The sequence below is a fragment of the Neomonachus schauinslandi genome, chromosome 10, assembly GCF_002201575.2.
Source record: "Neomonachus schauinslandi chromosome 10, ASM220157v2, whole genome shotgun sequence".
Taxonomy (NCBI): domain Eukaryota; kingdom Metazoa; phylum Chordata; class Mammalia; order Carnivora; family Phocidae; genus Neomonachus; species Neomonachus schauinslandi.
In genome coordinates, this window is record NC_058412.1 from 22,853,661 (window position 1) to 22,874,675 (window position 21,015).

The window sequence follows — 21,015 nt, forward strand, 5'->3', positions numbered from 1 at the left end:
CCAAAACAAAATAGTGTTAAATTTTAGGTCTTTGTCACATTAATCTCAATTATATAGACAGTTGAGAATTAGCTATAAATAAGTGTGTTTTTTCTTTTGACCTTTCCTTTGACAGGTGGTAGAAGATGGATATGAATTTTTTGCTAAACGACAATTGGTTACCCTATTTTCAGCCCCAAATTACTGTGGCGAGTTTGATAATGCTGGTGGAATGATGAGTGTGGATGAAACTTTGATGTGTTCGTTTCAGGTATGATATAAATACATATAAATTAGTTTTATTCAAAAGTGATTATCTGGGACGCCTGGGTGGCTCATTCGGTTGGGCGTCTGCCTTCAGCTCGGGTCATGGCCCGGGGTCCTAGGATCAAGCCCCGAGTGGGGCTCCCTGCTCTGTGGGAAGTCTGCTTCCCCTCTTCTCTGCCCCTCCCCCTCTGCTCATGATCTGTCTCTCACTTTCTCAAATAAATAAAGACCTTTTTTTAAAAAAAGTGATTATCACAGATTTGTTAGAGATTTCTGTTTTCATTCACAAAGGTTCCAGACTTTTTGGTATATATCAAATATTAGAGTTTTGGAGAACCTAAGTTAATCATTCTTGATGCAGATGTTTAAATTGTTAAATTCCTGTATCATTTCTTGGAATAGGGTCTTAACCTACTAAAAGAATGTGAATTCAATTAATAACTTAGCTTTTGTTTCCTTTTGCAAGAAATAGACCAACTCTGGCTTTATAGTGTGCTACTTTTTTTTTGTTGTTATGTTAATCACCATACATTACATCATTAGTTTTTGATGCAGTGTTCCATGATTCATTGTTTCGTATAACACCCAGTGCTCCATGCAGTACATGCCCTCTTTAATACCCATCACCAGGCTAACCCATTCCCCCCACCCCCTCCCCTCTAGAATCCTCAGTTTGTTTCTCAGAGTGCATAGTCTGTCTGTAGTGTGCTACTTTAAAATCATTCTTATTCACAGACAAAACAACTTCAATGCTTTGTTTTTGCAAAGGGTTTTATGTTCCTCTCGTGCATGTACTATATTCCTCTTTCTCTAAATGTAAAGGGGCTTTCCCATCCTTCTTTCCTTTTATTGTATTTTACTGTTTCTATTAGCTAGTACAATTGAATGGTAAATATGTGACTTCTTACTTATAATTTAAGCATAGGAACTAGACCTTATCCTTCAACATTTAGCATAATGGAATTGGATTAATTTCTTTTTCATTGAGACACTGTGACACTTTGAATAGTTCTAAGAAATACTTTATATATCTTTTCTACACATTTTTTGTGTAAATATTGAAATTTTCTGTCTATAATGTAGGTTAAAGCTTTATTTACACCCACTAGAATAAATACAATAAAAAAGTCAGACAATAACAAGTATTGGTGAAGATGTGGAGAAGTTGGAACCTTCATACATTGATGGTGGGAATGTAAAATGGTGCAACTGCTTTTTGGAAACTGGCACTTCCTCAAAAAGTTAAACATAGAGTTTCTATATGGCCCAGCAATTCCACCATAGGTATACCCAAAAGAATTGAAGGGAGGTACTCAAATACAGGTATATGCATATTCATAGGAGCATTATTTATGATTGCCAAAACGTGGAAACCTAAAGAATGAAAACAAAATGTGGAATATCCATTAAATGACATATTGTTTGACAGTTAAAAGTAATGAAGTACTGATACGTGCTATAACATGAATGAACCTCAAAAACATTATCTCAGTGAGAGGAGCCAGTCACAAAAGACCACATATTGTATGACTTCATTTATGTGAAATAGCCAGAAAAGACAAATCAATAGAGAAAGATTAGTGTTTCCTTGGAGTTGAAGGGAGTTATTCGGGTAGTAGAGAATGGAAATGTGGAGTGATTGCTTATAGGAGCAGGATTTCTTTTGGGGTGACAAAAACTCTAAAATTAGATTATAGCAGTGGCCATACAACTCTGTAAGTATTTTAAAAATCATCGACTTGTACATTTTAAACAGTTGGACTTATGATATGTAAAATGTATAAATATATATTTTTTGAGATCTACACATGAAGTAAGATTAAAGAGTTTGTGACTAATTACTGTCTAAATAAGTAGTGGTAGGGTCCTTTAACATACAGCATAATACTAGTTTCAGGAGTACAATTTAGTGTTTCATCACTTATATATAACACCCAGTGCTCATCATAACAAGTGCCCTCCTTATACCCATCACCCATTTAACCTATCCCCCTGCAAACCTCCCCCAGTCAACCCTCAATTTGTTCTCTATAGTTAAGAGTCTATTTTATGGTTTAATGTTTGCTTGTCTCCCTTTTTTTTTTCTTGCCCCTGTGTTCCTCTGTTCTGTCATACGGTATTAGTCTTTCTCAGACTGACTTATTTTGCTTGGCATAATGCACTGTAGTTCCGTGCCTTTGCAAACGGCAAGATTTCATTCTTTTCTATGGCTGAGTAATACTCCATTGTAGATCTGTACCACATCTTTATCCATTCATCAGTCGATGGACATTTGTCTCTTTCCATAATTTGGCTATTGTTGATAATGCTGTTGTAAATATCAGGATGCATGTATCCCTTTGAATCAGTATTTTTTTGTATCCTTTGGGTAAATATTCAGTAGTGCAATTGCTGAACTGTAGGGTAGTTCTATTTTTAACTTTTGGAGGAACCACCAGAGTCGCTGCACCAGTTTGCATTCCACCAGCAGTGTAAGAGGGATCCCCTTTCTCCACATCCTCGCCAACATCTGTTGTTTCCTGTGTTAAACTGAGCCATTCTGACAGGGGTGAGGTGATACAGTGTAGTTTTGATTTGTATTTCCCTGATGATGAGCATTTTTTCATGTGTGTAGCCAACTCAATCTTTGACTCATAAACTAAGTGTTCTTCACTCACCATAGAGATATGGTAGTTCAATTCTTTCTCTTTCTCTTTTTCTTTTCTTTCTTTTTTTTCACCTGAGGTGCCTGGGTGGCTGTTGTTTAAGTGTCCGACTCTTGATTTTGCCTCAGTTCATGATCTCAGGGTCATGAGATTGAGCCCTGCATTGGCTCCATGGTGATACGCTGGGAGTGGAGCCTGCTTAAGATTCTCTCTCTCCCTTTACCCACTCCCCCAATTCCCCCATGTGCACACCTTCTCTTTCTCTCTCTCAAAATAAAGAAAGTAATTAAAGTAAAAATTTTTTTTTTTTTTTTACTTAAAGGTTTGGGTAGTTGATAGGATTTGTGTGCTTGAGCTTTTGTTACTAAATTATTAACGGAATGACAATAGCAATATTCAGATATTTAGTTATCTATGCACACTTTAAATGTGAGAAATGTTCATGAAACTCTTCTGGTTTTTTCTATATTTTTATTGCAATTTGTGTAATTATGTAAATATTTTATTTACAATTTGTTATTTCTTGAAAAGTCCACTTTTATAACAGTTTTCCTTAACTTATTGCACTTGAAAGAATAACACTGTTTAAATAAATTATTTACTTTCAGATATTGAAACCATCTGAAAAGAAAGCTAAGTACCAGTATGGTGGACTGAATTCAGGACGTCCTGTCACTCCACCTCGAACAGCTAATCCACCGAAGAAAAGGTGAAGAAAGGAATTCTGTAAAGAATCCATCAGATTTGTTAAGGACATACTTCATAATATATAAGTGTGCACTGTAAAACCATCCAGCCATTTGACACCCTTTATGATGTCACACCTTTAACTTAAGGAGACGGGTAAAGGATCTTAAATTTTTTCTAATAGAAAGATGTGCTACACTGTATTGTAATAAGTATACTCTGTTATAATATTCAGCAAAGTTAAATCCAAATTCAAAATTACCCATTAAAGTTACATCTTCACGTATCACAGTTTTTAAAGTTGAAAAGCATCCCAGTTAAACTAGATGTGATAGTTAAACCAGATGAAAGCATGATGATCCATCTGTGTAATGTGGTTTTAGTGTTGCTTGGTTGTTTAATTATTTTGGGCTTGTTTTGTTTTGTTCTGTTTTTGCTAGAATAATGGCAAATATTTTAATTTTTTTTTCCCTGAACATTTTTACAAGTGAAATGTGGGAAGAGCTTTAAAGACATTCACCAACTATTATTTTCCCTTGCTTATTTACTTACGTACCTGTTTGATCTTACTAAGAAAACTTACGCCTCATTACAGTAAAAAGGAATTTTAGAGATTGGTATTTTTTAAAAATAGGCAAACTGTCCAATCCAGTGATTGAATCAGTTTGACTGGGCAAACTTTACAGCTGATAGTGAATATTTTGCTTTATACAGAAATTGCCACTGATTTGGATTTGTGCACTCTAATTTTTAACTTATTGATGCTCTATTGTGCAGTAGCATTTCATTTAACTTTAAGATAAGGCTCATATAGTGTTACCCAACTAGTTGGTAATGTGATTATGTGGTACCTTGGCTTTAGGTTTTAATTCGCACGAAACACCTTTTGGCATGCTTAACTTTCTGGTAACACCCTCACCTGCATTGGTTTTGTTTTGTTTTGTTTTGTTTTGTTTTTTTGGGTTTTTTGGGGGGTTTTTTGTTGTTGTTGTTCTTGTTGCTATTTGTTTTTAGATCCACAGAACATGAGAATCCTTTTTTGACAAGCCTTGGAAAGCTGACACTATCTCTTTTTTCCTCCCTCTGTACGAAGGATGTATTTAAATGAATGCTGGTCAGTGGGACATTTTTGTCAACTATGGTTATTGGGTGCTTAACTGTCTAATATTGCCATGTGAATGTTGTATACGATTGTAAGGCTTATGTCACTAAAGATTTTTATTCTGATTTTTCATGATCAAAGTTCATACAATATTATATAGACATGCTTTGTAGTGAACTATAGTAGCAATAATTTCTGTACATGATCAAGGGTTTATTGCAGCATTTCTTTTCCTGTTCTCTTTTTTTTAAAGGGTTAGTATTAACAAATAACAAGGAGTAGAAAAGTCAACATAAAGATTTTAGAAGGCGAACTTACAGGACACAGATTTGTGATTCTTTGGATGCGACCCTTTTGGATGTGATTCTAAAAGCTTTTATTGAGTATTGTCAAATTTGTAAGCTTCATAGGGATGGACATCATATTTATAAAGCCCTTCTTCTGTATGTGCTACCATTGATGTGAAATTCTTGACCTTAATATTGTCTTTGAAAATGTTCAATTGAGAATTCTGTTAACTTACATTTTATGAATTGGCGTATTGTATTACTGCAAGAGATTTGATTTTCAGCACAGTGCAAAGTTCTTTCAAATGCATATGTCTTTTTTTCTAATTCCATTTTGTTTTAAAGCACATTTTAAATGTAGTTTTCTCATTTAGTAAAAGTTGTCTAATTGATATGAAGCCTGACTGGTCATTTTATTCCTTTTTCCCCCCCCTTTACAATGAGACATTTAAACACACATTCTGTTCAAACATAAAATTTTAACATCTTTGACATATATTGAGTTGATTCTTTTCTGGAGGTGTTCATATACTACATATGATGTATTAGGTTAGGTTACACAGGCTTTTATGTAATGTGATTTAAATATCTTCCTAATTGGAGTGTAAGTTGAGCAATTTCTAATAGAATTTTAGATGTACTCTTAGTAGTCATAGTGAAGCGATCTAGAAAAATAAATCTTTGGCAGGAGACAGGGCAGTCTTTTATTAATCTCAGTGTTGTCAAAACATATTAATTTGGATTTGACTTACTGTGGTTTTTTTTTTAGATTTTTTTTATTATGTTAATCACCATACATTACATTAGTTTTTGATGTAGTGTTCCATGATTCATTGTTTGCATATAACACCCAGGGACTTACTGTGTTTTTATAATAATTCATCGAGCTCAGTATTGAATATGAAAAAATAGTCACTAAGCATATTAATATTGGTCACTAAATTTGAAGGATAGAAATTTATGTTTAAAAATTATTCAAGCAACGGGGCTCCTGGCTGGCTCATTCGGAGGAGCATTATGACTCTCGATCCTCAAGGTTGTGAGTTTGAGCCCCACGTTGGGTATAGAGATTACTAAAAAATAGTAATAGGGGCGCCTGGGTAGCTCAGGTGGTTAACCTTCTGCCTTTGGCTCGGGTCCTGATCCCGGGGTCCTGGGATCGAGCCCCACATCGGGCTCCTGGCTCAGCGGGAAGCCTGCTTCTCCTTCTCCCTCTGCCTCTCCGCCGGCTCATGCTCTCTCTATCTCTGTGTCTCAAATGAATAAATAAAATCTTTAAAAATAATAATAATAAATAAAAATTACTCAGGCAGTCTTAAAACCACTTTAAAAGTTTCTATCATATAATGTGTTACAAATATTACTTAGTTGGTAACACTGCTACTTCAAATAAATAAAACTTCATTTCTTAGGAGAAAAATATTCTGTGATTCTAGTGTCACTAATTTATATCATTCTTCCTCTCTGATTTTTAATTTCTATATTCAAATGTATCTTTAATCCAAATGTCATGGCATTTAAAATTAAACATGCTAATGTGATGGATCACAGATTATTAGGTTACATTTTTGTTAGTTCCTAAATGGAAAAAAACAACTACAGTGTGTGCTACCCCTTGTGTTTGAAACTTTAACATTCGTCGTTTTAATTTTGCCTAGGGACAAATTTAATCATGATCGTCAAGACTGGTTTGTGCAAAATGTTGAGTCAGAATACCAGCAAGAAGAATTTAAAGCTTTAAAACGTGGTCAGTTAATTGGAAGTGTTAAGAGTGTTCAAGGGAGGGCGCCTGGGTGGCTCAGATGGTTAAGCGTCTGCCTTCGGCTCAGGTCATGATCCCGGAGTCCTGGGATCGAGTCCCGCATCGGGCTCCCTGCTCAGTGCAGAGCCTGCTTTTCCTTCTCCCTCTGCCATTCCCTCTGCTTGTGCTCTTCTATCTCTCTGTCAAATAAATAAATAAAATCTTTAAAAATATATATATATAAAAAAAATGTTCAAGGGATATATATGCCTTTCAAAAAAAATTCATCTGAGGGAAAGCCAGGAACATCTTGAGATGTGTCCCTTAAGAACATAAAAGTGTATTCATTGAGCCAAGGGACTGAAATAGTATCTTCATTTATAAGTTCAGGTATGTTCGTTCCTTTGTCTCCTTGGCAACCATAACTCTTGAACCAAAAGAACAATTATTTTCTTTCACATCTATATACTAAAAATGTGTTTAGAGAAGAAAAGTGGTCAGGTTTGCTCTGCTCTATGTACATTGACTTAATCCACCTCCTCATTTCCTTATGATCCATCTCTGAATCAAAGCTGTGCCTGAGAAGACACTAAATAGCCTGACTATACCAGTGGCATCCACTTAGAAATACTATGTCCTTTTTTGCTAATAGTTTTCAGTGTTTTATAATTTCCTTAAACAGCTAAGAAGTGGTTAAAGGGATTTTAAAGTGACAGCATACCTTGTGAAATGAACAGGAGTTAAATAAGGCATAAACTGATTCTGTGTAAGTACACACATAGAGCTTTATTATCTTTATTCTCTTTAAACTGTTCAACAAAAGTGAAATTTAGATTCAGTGTAATAATTTTGATCTGTTAAAATTGGATTTTACCTGTACATTTGAATTCCAGAATTTCTAAACAATTCCATAACTAGAAAATTATAAAAGTTAAAACTTACTTCCTCAGCCACCACCTCCTACATTGGTTGACTTATAAACTTCTTTGTCACTGTAATTTACTTTCTCATTCAGGTCTCTCTAGCTCTCAGGCAGGTGTGAGGGGTGGAGTCACTTGAGAAATCATTTTTTGGTAGAACTCATGAAACTACTCAATTTGCCAAATTAAAATTAATAACCTACGTTATTATCTCAGAAAAAATGTGTGAAGCCCAGTACCCAACTTTCAACATGTAACTGTTGTATAGTATCTAACTAAAGAAAGGAGTTTTAAAAACAAGTCCTGGGGTACCTGGGTGGCTCAGTCAGTTAAGTGTCTGCCTTCGGCTCCAGTCATGATCCCAGGGTTCTGGGATCGAGTCCCACATCGGGCTTCCTGCTCAGCGGAGAGCCTGCTTCTCCCTCTCCCTCTGCCTGCCGCTCTGCCTTACTTGTGCTCTCCTATCTCTCTGTCAAATAAAGAGATAAAGGTTGGGGCCTGGTAACTCCATTGAGGTTAATTTGATAATATCACAGATCTAGGTTAAAAGCTTTCTGTTACTGTACTGTAACACCTGTTCTGAATGAGGTACCTAAATCTTTCATTAGCTGAGTTCCCTAAACTCTTTGGGTGTGCTCATTGACAGATTGACAGAAACTATGGTCTATTCCATTATTTAAAGAAAATCAATTATTCATTGTACAGATTGATTAGTATGTTGGGCATTCCTCCAAGACTTTGTTGTATTTGGCCCTTAGAAGCCTTTGGGCTTCTCAGTTTATTTGTGACTAGAATGTAAGCTCGTATAGCCAAAGATTTTTGTCTTTTTTTCCCCCACTGGTGTATCTCTAGCTTCTAGAGTGCTGCCTGGCATATAGTAGGCATGCAGATGTTTTTTTTTTAATGAATGCAAGTGAGTTTCAAAACTTACTGTTTTGACACCTTGACCTTTTGGAGAACATAGTCCAAAAAAATACAGTTCCAATTTTCATTTATCCTCAGTGTATTGTCAAAACTATAATCTTCATTTGGTAAAATATTGGTAAATATGAGAAGTTGTGGGGCGCCTGGGTGGTTCAGTTAGTTGGGTGTCCAATTTGATTTCAGCTCAGGTCATGATCTCAGGGTCGTGAGATTGAGCCCCATGTCGGGCTCTGCACTGAACGTGGAGCCTGCTTAAGATTCTCTCTCTCCCTCACCTTCTTCCCCTCCTCACAACTCACATGCTCTCTCTCTCAAAAATAATAATTAATTTTAAAAATACGAGTTGTGTCTAGTTACTTGAAGCAACATTTCCCAGCTAGCACCTGACAGGCATATTGGGGGAAATTGCCTCTTGTTCACAATCAAACTTGCCAAGATCTTTATGGTTCCTTTCTTGCCCCTCCCCTTTTCTGTAGTCTAGGTTCTCTGTTTAATTGACCTTAAAGTCACCTTTGTTGTGAACTACTTCAAACATTTTTAGAAAAGTGGTATAGTGTAACATTTTGTCTTTCAAAAGTCACCTAGTATTTATGAACACTTAAAATTAGGAATCTAAACTTGAAAGTGGAGAAACTATTGCCTCAATTTAACAAATAAGGATTATGTCATAGGCAGAAGCAAGTATGGGAAAAGATATTTTCAGTAAGGAACAAAAAAACGAGGTACAGTGAAGAAAAGTATTCTAGAGAGAAATTTAATGCAATTCTTTTGTTTTATTGTTCCATCCTGATACTTCTCAGGAGTTTTTGTTGCTTCCAATATAAGAAAGTAGTCAGCCACACTGAATTCTGGGTCCTAGTGCAAAATTCCAGGAAGAGAATTTGGCCCAGCTTGGATGAAAGGCCTTTATGACTCCCAACAAGTGAAGAAGAGAAATGATATTGTATGAATATAGCTGTTATCCTTGCACCCAAGTGGTTTGGGAGGTTGAGTAGAATATTTCCAAAAAAAAAAGGGTGCTGAAAAAAAATCCAAAGGTGTTCTCTATGACATACTTTAATAAAAGATAATCTAGTCACAAAAAGTCTGAAAATACAAAGTTGGCAAGATGTAGACTAATGGGAGCTCTTAAAATTGGTACAACTAGGGGCTCCTGCTGGCTCAGTTGGTAGAGCATATGACTCTTGATCTCAGGGTCGGGAATTTGAGCCTTACATTGGGCATATAGATTACTTATAAATAAAATAATAAAATGTGTACAGCTACCTGGGAAATGAGATTAGCATTTGTAATCTTGTAAATTGCATACCCTAAAACCCATCATTTTCCCTTTAAAGCATTTATAGGAAAACTACACACATGCACCATGGGGCATATACAAGCAGTAGTAGTTGAATATTTAACATGGGCACCAACCAATCAGACCACCCAACTAATCTGTGCCAGCTATAACTAACTAATATAGTCTTACAGAAGCACAGCCACTGATAACCAAGTCTGTGTAACAAGAAGGCTCATAGCTTTCAGAGTAGCAAAAAATGACCCAAATGGCCATTGACAAGAGCAAGGTGATAATTACAGTATATATAGAGAACAGAATTCTATACAACAATAAAAATGATTTACAATGTTCTGTGTTAGCATGTTAAAATCTCAAACTATGAAGAATACAAAGTATTAAATTTACAAACAAAATCTGTGTTTATTTATTTTTAAAGATTTTATTTGACAGAGATAGGGAGAGCAGGAACACCAGCAGTGGGAGTAGGAGAGGGAGAAGCAGGCTTCCCCCCAAGGAGGGAGCCCGATGTGGGACTCAATCCCAGGACCCTGGGATCGTGACCTGAGCCGAAGGTTCAGGTCTGAGCCACCCAGGTGCCCCAAAATCTGTGTTTAAAGGTACAGTAAATCTTAAGGGAATGGGAAAAACCAAAGTCACCTCTTCAGGGAAAGTAAGGGGAGGAGGAGAAACATACAGGATCTTATCAGTATTGTTTATGTTCTATTTCTTGGGTGTTAAGATTCATCCTTTTTTGGTGGGTAGTGGCTTCTCGAGTTTTTGTTTTATTATGCTCTGCTGCCTGCATGTATGTTACTATATATATTCTTTTGTACCTATCAAACATTCCTTTTTTTTTTTTAAAGATTTTATTTTTTTATTTATTTGTCAGAGCAAGCACAAGTAGGGGGAGTAGCAGGCAGAGGGAGAAGCAGGCTTTCTGCTGAGCAAGGAGCCCGACACGGGACTCCATCCCAGGATCCCGGGATCATAACCGGAGCCGAAGGCAGATGTTCAACTGACTTAGCCACCCAGGCGTCCCTCAAACATTCCATTTTTTAAAGTACGTATGCAACGCCATTTATGTAAAATTGTATCTATATGTACACATAATAAAATAATTTTATCAAAAAGCTGGTTAATAAGATTGCAAAAATCAGAACTTTTGAAAGTGCTGCAGGAATTCAAGAATGGCACAGTCTTAAACTTACTAAGTACTCAGATGATGGGCTGATGACTTAAATTGGGTCTTAAAGGATGGATATCAGATAGAAAATTTAAATGAAGGTGAAAAAGAGAGAGCACATTATATGCCAGCTCAAAGAAGAAAGTTTAAGACCTTCTCTGAGAAAAGAAAGTATGTAAGCCTGGAGTAAAGAATCAATGGATAATAGTGGGGAGATATATTTAGAAAGTAGAATGAGAACAAGCGTTTACTAAGCATCAATTACATCCCAGGCACCTGACCAAGGGCTACGATGAGACCAAAATGAAAAGGTTCCTGTAGAAGAATTTACAGCTTAGAACAGTAGATTTAACGGAATAGTGTAACATAACCTCTGCCACGGTAGTCACACCTTTCTTTTTTAGTTTATGTGGTCTCTTCCTGTCTATATAGTTATTTAACATAGCAGAAACTGTGGGCATTACAATTGCTGCTGCAAAGTTCACTTCTGATTCTCTGTCCTCCTACTATTGACGCCTGTCTTTATCAAGTATCTGCTAGTGCGTGTGTGCAAGGCGTCCTGCTTGGTGCTGTGAGGTAGAAGTGAGTTAGGGAAGACCTGAAGTCCCAGCCCCGCAGGGCCTCTCCATCTAACCGGAGGGAAGGTAAATGGCTCGAATACAAGCCTGGCTTTGATACGCGTCCACGGGGGAGGGGCTAAATTAGGAGGCCAGAAGAGATCTGGGAGGGTGGTGGCGTTCTGCCAGCACCGGGCCCGGAGGGTCCGCAAGCCCAGGTAGGTTCAGGCGTTCCGCACGCAGCCGGCGCGCGGAAGCTGGAGCGCTCGAGCTGGAACTGGGGTCGCGGCGCGCGCGACCTCGGGCAGGCCCCGCCCCCCGGCGGCGGCTCTGTGCGCTGATTGGCCCGCGCGAGCGTCGCTCCCGGTTGGCGGGAGGTCTCTTGAGCGGGTAGTGCCGCTGTGGAGCGAGTGGTGAGCAACCGCCTGAGGCCTCGGAGCGTCCGGGGGCGGCTGTCCGGCGGCCCGGCGCCCGCTCCCTAGACCCAGGTTTTCGCAGGTATCTTCCGCTCGCGCCCCGGCTTCGGGCCTCGCCGGCCACCCTCCAGTTGCAGCTGCGCCTGGTCCTTCCATACCTCTCGCAGCGGGCCCCGCCGCCCACCGTGTGTGAGGATGGGGCGGTGTCACGGCCCCTTTCCTACACGCTTCCGCCCGTGAGTGGCTCCCTCGCCGCGACGGGAGCAAGCCCTCCCAGCGTCCGGGGCCTGGGCTCGGGAGAGGGGCGGGGGTTGTCGAGGTCGGAGTCGGCGGCCGGGGGAAGCGGCGAAGCGCGGTGGTGTTGGCGAGCCGGCGCAGCCCCCTCCGTCGCTCTGTGGGGGCTTCGCGGGCGCGGCGCCCTCGCGCCTTAGCCCGCGGGGCGGACTGTGGACCAGGGACCACGGAGGGACGACGCGCTCCCACGTGCCGGGCGGTGACCTCCCGCCGCGGGCCTGGACGGCTTGTCGCTGGCGGGCTCCCCTCACGCGCCGGCCAGAGGAGAGGACGGGGGGGTTGGGGGGGGCGGTCCCGGCCCGCCGTTATCCTCCGGGTGAGCCAGTGGTATTTTGAGTGAGTCCGCCCCTTCTCCTTGGGTCTCCTTCATCACGTCTTCGTCCCCAGGCGCGACGGCACCAGAGTCGCGGATCTGAGCTGCTGCATCTCAGTGCTCTGCCCTGAGCCCTTCTCCCACAGTTTCCCGGTGCCCTTTCCTTACATGTCCAGCACGGCTGCAGGCCAGCTAGGTTCAATTTTTAGAAAAGAAACTTGTGGGGCGCCTGGGTGGCTCAGATGGTTAAGCGTCTGCCTTCGGCTCAGGTCATGATCCCAGGGTCCTGGGATCGAGTCCCATATCAAGAAAAGAAACTTGTGAAGTAATTGAACACTTAAAGACCGAAAAACCCATGCTATGTTAAAATTGAGATCCTGCCTGTTAACAAATTTTATTCTCTAGCAAAAGCACATTTTAAAAATACCTATGATCTCTGTTACCAATAAAATTTTAACATTTAAATTATATTTATTAGTGGAGATGAAATGTGGCTGTCATATCCGACTCTTCTTTCCTTGAAAGATACCCTTACCTGTAAAAAAGATAAAATAATAGTGCTGCTGTATTTCGAGTTTTTGTGAAGGATTCAGCACTGTGCTAGGCATTATGCATATAGTTCATTTGCTCGTTAACCCTATTAAATATGTATTATTAACAATATCTAATAATTAATTTTTATTGGATACTAATATGTACCAGGTTCTAAGAAAACTGGTGTTTCTATTATCTTAATATCATTAGTGAGCAAATGGGTGTTCCCAGGAGTTGAATAGCCTAAGGTCACATAGCTAGACAGAATCAGGTCTTAATAAGGGTCTGTTCTCCAGTATTTTAACATATACTCTCAACTGACTCCTCCTTCCTTTCTGCCTTCAGGCAAACTTAAGAATCCTGTCTTTAAAAAGAAAAACAAATTCTCCTTTGACTATTGTCCCTTCCAGCTGCTTTTCATTTTCTTCCTTCTCATGATTGCCACATTTAGAAAAAGGAGGGTGTATGTTCACACCTCCTGCACTTCCTTTTGTAACACTCCCTTTTGTAATCACTCCTATAATTCTATTCAATCTAGTTTCCATTTATTCCCACCACTTCATCGAAGGGTCTTGGTTTATTCGCTAATGGGTTGGATTTCTTATCAGATATGAACTTCTTATTGAAACAGCTATGCTGTGTAATTTTACTAGTACTGTAGCACCTAGCACTCGGCCGAGTCTAAAAGTATTCTATAACCATTAGATGATAAATTAAATTAGAGAAAATATTTAAAACATCAAAATAATGGAGATTTGATAATAGCCCCTGCAAAGCTTCCAGCAATTTTGCCAGAATATTTTTCCTCAATTTGCTGTGTTGTTTTTTAACAATTTAAATTTTGTGGTTATGATAAAAATGTTATAGTCATTTCAATAAGGATTATTTTTAAGAATTATTTTATTTTAGCAAAAAGGTGATAAGCCCATCTTTCTTCCCTAAAGCAATGGCTTATTTAACAATGTAGGTCACAATGTAATGTGCACATTTACAATGCAAATGCTAGACTTAAATTTTTATAAAGCGAAAGCTCATAAGCTGGCTTTGTTTTCCTGGCAAGATGACAGTGAGTAAAATATTACTTACCATGTGTCAAGTGTTTTACACATGACTTCATTTAATTTTTAGAACAGTGTTTTAGTGGTTAAAGTATATGGGACTTTGGTGTCAAACAGCCCCAGATTCAAGTCCTAGCTTTATCAGTCACTAATTATGTGTCCGTGGGCAAATTTCTTCTTCCCTGAGCCTCAAATTTCTCATCTAGAAAATAAGGATAAAATAATGCCCATTTTATAGAAATGTTCTGAGGATTAAGTGAGAAAATGCATGTAAAACTTTTAGCACATTGTCTGGCACATATTAAGTGCTTAGTGTGAGACTGTAATTATAGGGAAGTTAAGTTTTCCCTGCCTGCCCTGAATTGCCTTTGGATATTGCTATTAGATTTTTCATATAGGCACACCAGTCCCCAAATACTACTTCTGTTGTATGATTCTGTGAACTACCACCCCTAACACTCTTTATATTACCCCCAAATCCTACTTCTATTGTATGATTCTGTGAACCAGCACCCCTAACACTCTTATATTACCCCCAGAGAAAAGAAATTATATTAGTTGCTTATAGATTAGCTGTGGTCTATTAAAAAAAAATCCCAGACATCCTATTCAAGTGTGAATTCTGGTATGATTTTTTTTCATGTTGGTGGAGTCTGTGTAAAAACTCATTAAATGGTTTTGCCATATGAGCATAGTTTCTCCTAGCTCCCCCTTCTTCCTGTCTCTTACCTTTTTCTGAAATGGCTCATATTTTTTAAAAAGATTTTATTTATTTATTTGAGAGAGCACATGAGAGAGAGCACAAGCGGGGGGGTGGCAGAGGGAGAGGGAGAAGCAGGCTCCCCGCTGAGCAAGGAGCCTGACACAGCCTGATTCCAGGACCCTGGGATCATGACTTGAGCCAAAGGCAGACACTTAACTGACTGAGCCACCCAGATGCCCCCTGAAATGGCTCATATTTTTATTTGCCTTGCATTCTTTTCCTCTTGCTTGCCATGAGAACTCTATTCTCTCAGTATTTCTAAATAAAGAGCAAAATTTAAAACTATCTCAAGGTGGAATTTAACCAAGAATGTACCATTGATAGCTTCTCTCCTTAGGTTCCTCCATAACTTTCCTGCCAGTGTTTGCTGATTAACTTCAATGAATCTCTATTTGGGGAATTTCACACAGTTCTTTCTCTATTTCCTCAAATTTTATTTGAAGTATCCCAACACAAACATAAGGGTTTAGTGGAATAGTGTAAAGCTATACTGTGAACATATTTATTCGGTTGACAGTATTTGCATTCTATTTCACAATATATCCATGGTTGTCCTAATAACACTATTTTAAGTTATTTACTTAACATTGAGTAAAACTTACCTCCTGGGAGATATGCCATAGTTATTCTATATTCTGGTACATTACACCCCCAAGCCTGCCTAGCCCCTTCACCCCAGTTTGAAAAGCCTGACTAATTTTTTCCATCTAGTTGAAAGGCTGCTCTTACTTAAAAAAAAAAAAAAAAAAAAAGATGCTGATGAGACCTCCAGCCGTCTCCCAGATGAGGTGGGTGGGAAAGAGCAGAAAGTTCTTAGGCAAGTCTCAAGGTTCAATTTATCACCCATTCCTTTTTCTTTGGAGTTTGTAGCACCCCCAACCCCAACTCCATAATTGCCTTCAATTTGGTTGGACCTTAGGATCTAAGAAGAAAGATGAGGTGAGGGGAGGAAAGTGAAACAGAGGGAGAAGAAGCAATTATAGAATCAATTGAATATAATTTCCTCTGCCTAGTTCTTCATTATCTAGCCCTCTGCTGTCTAATATGTAGCTACTAGCTATATGTGGCTGTTGAGCAGTTAAAATGTGGATGGTGCAACTGAAGAGTTTTTACTTTTATTTAAGTACTGAAGGAGTGTAAAATATTTTTTACTTACACACTATTGTTTTGGTAGGACTACATTTCACTCTAACTGTTGGAAATTTAGCAACTGAATTGAGATATACTGTAAGTGTAAATACACACAACAGATTTCAAAGACTTAGTTTGAAAAATAAAGTATGTAAAATATCTCATTTTTATATTGATTACATGTTAAAATGATATTTTAGATATACTAGATTACATAAAATATATTACTAAAATTCAGGTCATTTTCTTATTTGTACTTCTGTAATACAGCTTTAAAAATATAAAACTACATATGTGACTCACATTATATTGGACATTGCTGATCTAGCCCTACTATATCCAATCTTACTTTCCATTCCTTCCTTCAGCAGGGAAGTTTCTGTGGGTCAGGAAGGAGAATCTGTACCTAACTCCTTGAACACCAAGGGAGGCATGGCCGCCTGGGTCACTGTGAGTTATGGATTTAGAGGTTCTCATTAGGGTCTTAGAGTAGTTTCCTATTTTGCCTATGCTTACCTCCATTTCCTATCCTATAAATACTTTGACCACAAAAGTAATACTAACTGTAGTAATTATGTGAACTGATTACCACCAGACATAGTAGTGGTTATGCATATTGTTAAATACTGATGAATTAACTTTGTTTCTAATTTTATTGGATTATAACACTGTACATTCATGTACACTTATAATCAGTCACTTAAATAATTAAAAATTAGAGTGAAAAATTTATGAGACTCCCTCAAAGCACATATACCCTACATTTCTTTGCTGGAAGTGTTTTTAACTTTTCAGTAAATACCAGTAAATGCTTGTTGAATAAGTGAATTGTGTAACATATCAAGGAATTAACCAGTAAGAAAATATTTTGTGTGGGGGGGGGGGACTGTTTTCAATATAACACTTGGTATGATAATAATTTAGTTCTGGAAATAGTTTGCCTTGTTCTATAAAAAATTTGAAGTGGCATATAATAACCATATGACAAAATTATGTCAATAGAAGCAGAATTTTAAAATACTAGGAAAAAATACCACAAATAGATTACAGACTCAGCATAGTTCCTATAATTAACTTCCAAATTTGGTTTTGGGATCCCTAGTCATCAAAGCAAAATGGTATACAGGATCTTATTATTGGGAAGAGAAGGTATATCAGTTACCCAAAGAAAGCATAGCATTTCTTAGCACTGAATTCCCAAAAGCAATTTCTTCTGTGGGTCACTATCACAAATAACATTTTAGTAGCAAGTTCAGTAACATTTTATGTGAATGCATCTGGTAATGTCATCTGATTAGTTGTTTTTATATAGAAATGAACACGAGTGTGGTAAATAATTGTATGTTTTATTTTTACAGGAATCTTGGGAAACCAAAATGAGACATAATCAGCTGTGTTGTGAGACACCACCTACTGTCACTGTTCATGTAAAATCAGGGTCAAATAGATCACATCAGCCTAAAAAACCCATTAATCTGAAGCGTCCTATTTTTAAAGATAATTGGCCAGCATCTGAAAAAAATGCACATAATAGCAACAAGTCTAAACGCCCCAAAGGACCCTGTCTAGTTATACAGCGTCAGGAAATGACTGCTTTCTTTAAATTATTTGGTAGGTTTAAAATATTTTAATAGCGGTAATTGTAAAGTACTTAAAAATGAGAGAATCTAAAGATCTACTTTATTGTTTTCATAATAATCAAAGAGGATGTTGTTATTTTCTATGTCAGATTTTCTGTCTCAGAAAATTTGTTTTTGTTTTACTTAGGTTGTTTTTGTTTTAATGTTGGATTTTTTATTTTGGATTGCTTTTGGTTTAGGAATTCAGACTCATCTAGCTTCTGGACTACTTAAATCCAAGTGTCAATTGTGAATTCTGGGCAATTCAAGTTCATATCATGAGTTTTGGGTGACCTAAGTAAAATAACTACATAAAGTCTCAGATGAGCCAGTTGACCCAGTTTGACTAGGCCTGAGGTGTTTCCCAGGATTTTCAGTGCTAAAACTGAGCAAAGTGGGAAGATTGGTCAACCTCGATAAGTTTCAGTATTACATATGGGGGATATATTTTTTTAATATTTTATTTTTATTTAAGTAATTTCTTCACCCAACGTGGGGCTCGAACTCATACCCTGAGATCAAGAGTTGCATGCTCTTCCAACTGAGCCAGCCAGGCACTTCACATAGGGGGGAATATTGTTAAAAATTATGTTTTATCATCATGCTCATATAATGAAATTGGGTTTAAATTTATTCAGATCACAAGACAATGCTACTTTGCTGACAAAGTTCTTAAAAAAGAAACTTCTTTATATTACTTCTATTAGCCAAGAAAGGGAAGATTCTTTTTTTTTTAAGGTAAGGTAGTAAGGTAGACAGATTAAAGAGTAGGATAGATGAATCTGGTAAATATCTGTAGGAATGAACCAAGTCAAGTAGATACCATAGTCTGTTAGATCCAGGTGACAGGCAGAAGTGTCCCGTGTATAAGAGAGTTGGGGACAAGAGTGTTTGCCCTACTCAGAAGACAAAAATCTTAAGAAAGAGAGAGAAAGGGAGGGAGGGAGGGAGAAAAAAGGAGGGCAAGCTGGTTAAGATTTAAAGAAAAGCAAAAAAGAAGATGAGATAAAGAAGAAAAAATGTAAGTAACGTAAGTAGAAAAATGTTGAACTACCAGGATGTTCCCTGTCAGGATCTAGAATGCTGTTAATATAAGTTTCCCTTTCTCTTTAAGACTAGTGCAAAACTCTTATGCACAAATGTTTTTTTTATTCGTAACTGATCATGAGAAGTAAGAGAAAATACCTGGCTCTACCATAAGTAATTTAAGAAATAGTTGGGTGCCTAGCTGGCTCAGTCAGTAGAGCATGCGACTCACTCTTGATCTTGGGGTTGCGAGTTAGAGCCCCATATTCGGCGTAGAGTTTACTTTAAAAAAAATGGAATTAAGGCAGAAATTAATTAGTCTAAGAAAATGAGTACTTACTCTTGGAACTTTCCGTATATTTGACTATATTGATATTTCTAGGATGTAAAAATTAGTATAAAGAAGTTATGTTTTGTTTGTTATTTAACTTAAAATGAAGGGGGGAATGGGAAAAAGCAGATTTTCTCAGTATATTCTGACAACTACTCATATATTTGGGGATTATATATTTTAGCCTTTTAAAATTGAATTAAGTGTTTTTGACCTACTTTTTGCATATTTTTAAAAGTATTTTTGTGGATCTTTTGTCATAATACTGTTTTTCCAAAATTAAATATTAATTATAAATAGCTAATAAATTATGAATCTTCTTTATTTAGACATTTTCATTGGTATTTGGATAATAGATAATTGGACAGAGATAAATAGGAGATGAAAAGAAGAATTCAAAACTAAAAATACCCTGGGATCTAACAGGGGAAAGTAGTAGAAAGAGTAAAACATATTTAGAAAACAAGTAATATTCATTAAGTCATTATTTACTAAAGACTGAGTTATCTTTTATCAGATTCCATTTCCACCAGCAAAGATTGATTTTGGAAAGTAATAAAGAGCTGTTCTAGAGTTACCCAAGACATCTTTCTCAAAGAACTATTGGGATAGTCAAGAAACCAAATACTTCTAACACTTGCGCTCCAGTCTGAGCAAATCAGATGGGAAACCCAAAGTAAAGCAGTAGCTTTTTGTACAGTGCTTGCAATGGTAAATATACCAAAGAAATGCAGACTACATTTTAGACAACACTGGTCCAGCCATTTTTGTTTGCTTTCTAAGCATCATTTATAATCCTCTATCTAGAAGTTAATTCTTCAATAGGAAACATTCTGTTTTTAAAAGACAAGTCATAGCTATCTTTTGTTGTAGATGACGATTTAATTCAAGATTTCTTGTGGATGGACTGCTGCTGTAAAATTGCAGACAAGGTAAATTTGGTAACAGTGTAATCAGTAACTGCATTATTATGTTACTAGACCATCAGAACTTTAAAAAACCTTAGAAGAGTTTTCAATCATATTAATTAAGGTTAGGAAAAGAACTAACCTGCATTGCTTCTTCAAAGTGAAATCCTTACACATTAATTTTTGAAGTTAGCATACATCAGAGATTCACTTTATACTTGAGGAATTGTAGAATATTATTGATTAGATTTAAATGGCCTTAAGTCCATATTTGTTTGATTGAAAGCAAGAATCAGTATAGACTTAATGTTTTGATCAGAATTATTACCTTTTATCAGGCTGTGGGGAAAGAATATTCTGAATATTCTGACATTCATTCCACTAAGGAAGTCTGTTATACATTTTAATATTGTGTAGGTAACTTAAATAAACAAATCCCAATAATTTTGTAGAGTAAAATTAGTTTATTATGTTCTTTATTTAAGAATCAGTGTTTCATAAAAGATCATCATGGTGCTTACATACTAGGGACCATGATATTTCTATACTCTTTAGATTTAGCTGAACAGTTATGATTTTAGCTTTGTAAATGCCATCTTAGACCAGGTAGACATATCAGAAAATTCAGCATGACTTCACATCACACTTAATTTTAATGTGCCAACCAATGGGAAAGGGATGAATGGAAGACTAGCTTATGATTAAATACTTATTAAGTTAATATTGATATGAACTTTTTTATTTCAAACTTAAGGTAACAAAGATAAAGTTAGAGTTTGGTTTTTTTAATTTCTAATTTTGGAAATTTAATTCTGGAAAATTTCAAATATATATACCTTGAGGTAGAGAAAATAGAACAAAGACCCTCCATGTGCCTAACATGTAGCTACTATAATCATCAACTCATGGCTCTGCTTGTTTCTTCTAATCCTTCTTCCCCAAACTAGATTATTTTGAAGCAAATCTCAGACATCCTAATACTTTATCCATAAATTTTTTAAGATGATGTATTTCTAAAAGATGAAATATTTTTAAACATATTCACAAA

General features: G+C 37.1%; 2 protein-coding genes across 5 annotated transcripts in view; both read left to right on the forward strand.

Annotated features, from left to right (window-relative positions):
• PPP1CB (protein phosphatase 1 catalytic subunit beta) overlaps nucleotides 1-5,386 on the forward strand; it is a 40,685-nt gene extending 35,299 nt beyond the window's left edge. For all 3 annotated transcript variants that reach the window (XM_021697810.1, XM_021697811.1, XM_021697809.1), the window contains 2 exons: nucleotides 116-250; nucleotides 3,500-5,386. In XM_021697810.1, coding sequence (XP_021553485.1) covers nucleotides 116-250; nucleotides 3,500-3,604 — 240 coding nt within the window. In that variant the 3' untranslated portion in view covers nucleotides 3,605-5,386. The remainder of the gene's footprint in view (nucleotides 1-115; nucleotides 251-3,499) is intronic.
• Nucleotides 5,387-17,459: 12,073 nt separating this feature from the next.
• SPDYA (speedy/RINGO cell cycle regulator family member A) overlaps nucleotides 17,460-21,015 on the forward strand; it is a 28,485-nt gene continuing 24,929 nt past the window's right edge. For both annotated transcript variants that reach the window (XM_021697450.2, XM_021697451.1), the window contains exons 1-2: nucleotides 17,460-17,694; nucleotides 19,933-19,991. In XM_021697450.2, coding sequence (XP_021553125.1) covers nucleotides 17,460-17,694; nucleotides 19,933-19,991 — 294 coding nt within the window. The remainder of the gene's footprint in view (nucleotides 17,695-19,932; nucleotides 19,992-21,015) is intronic.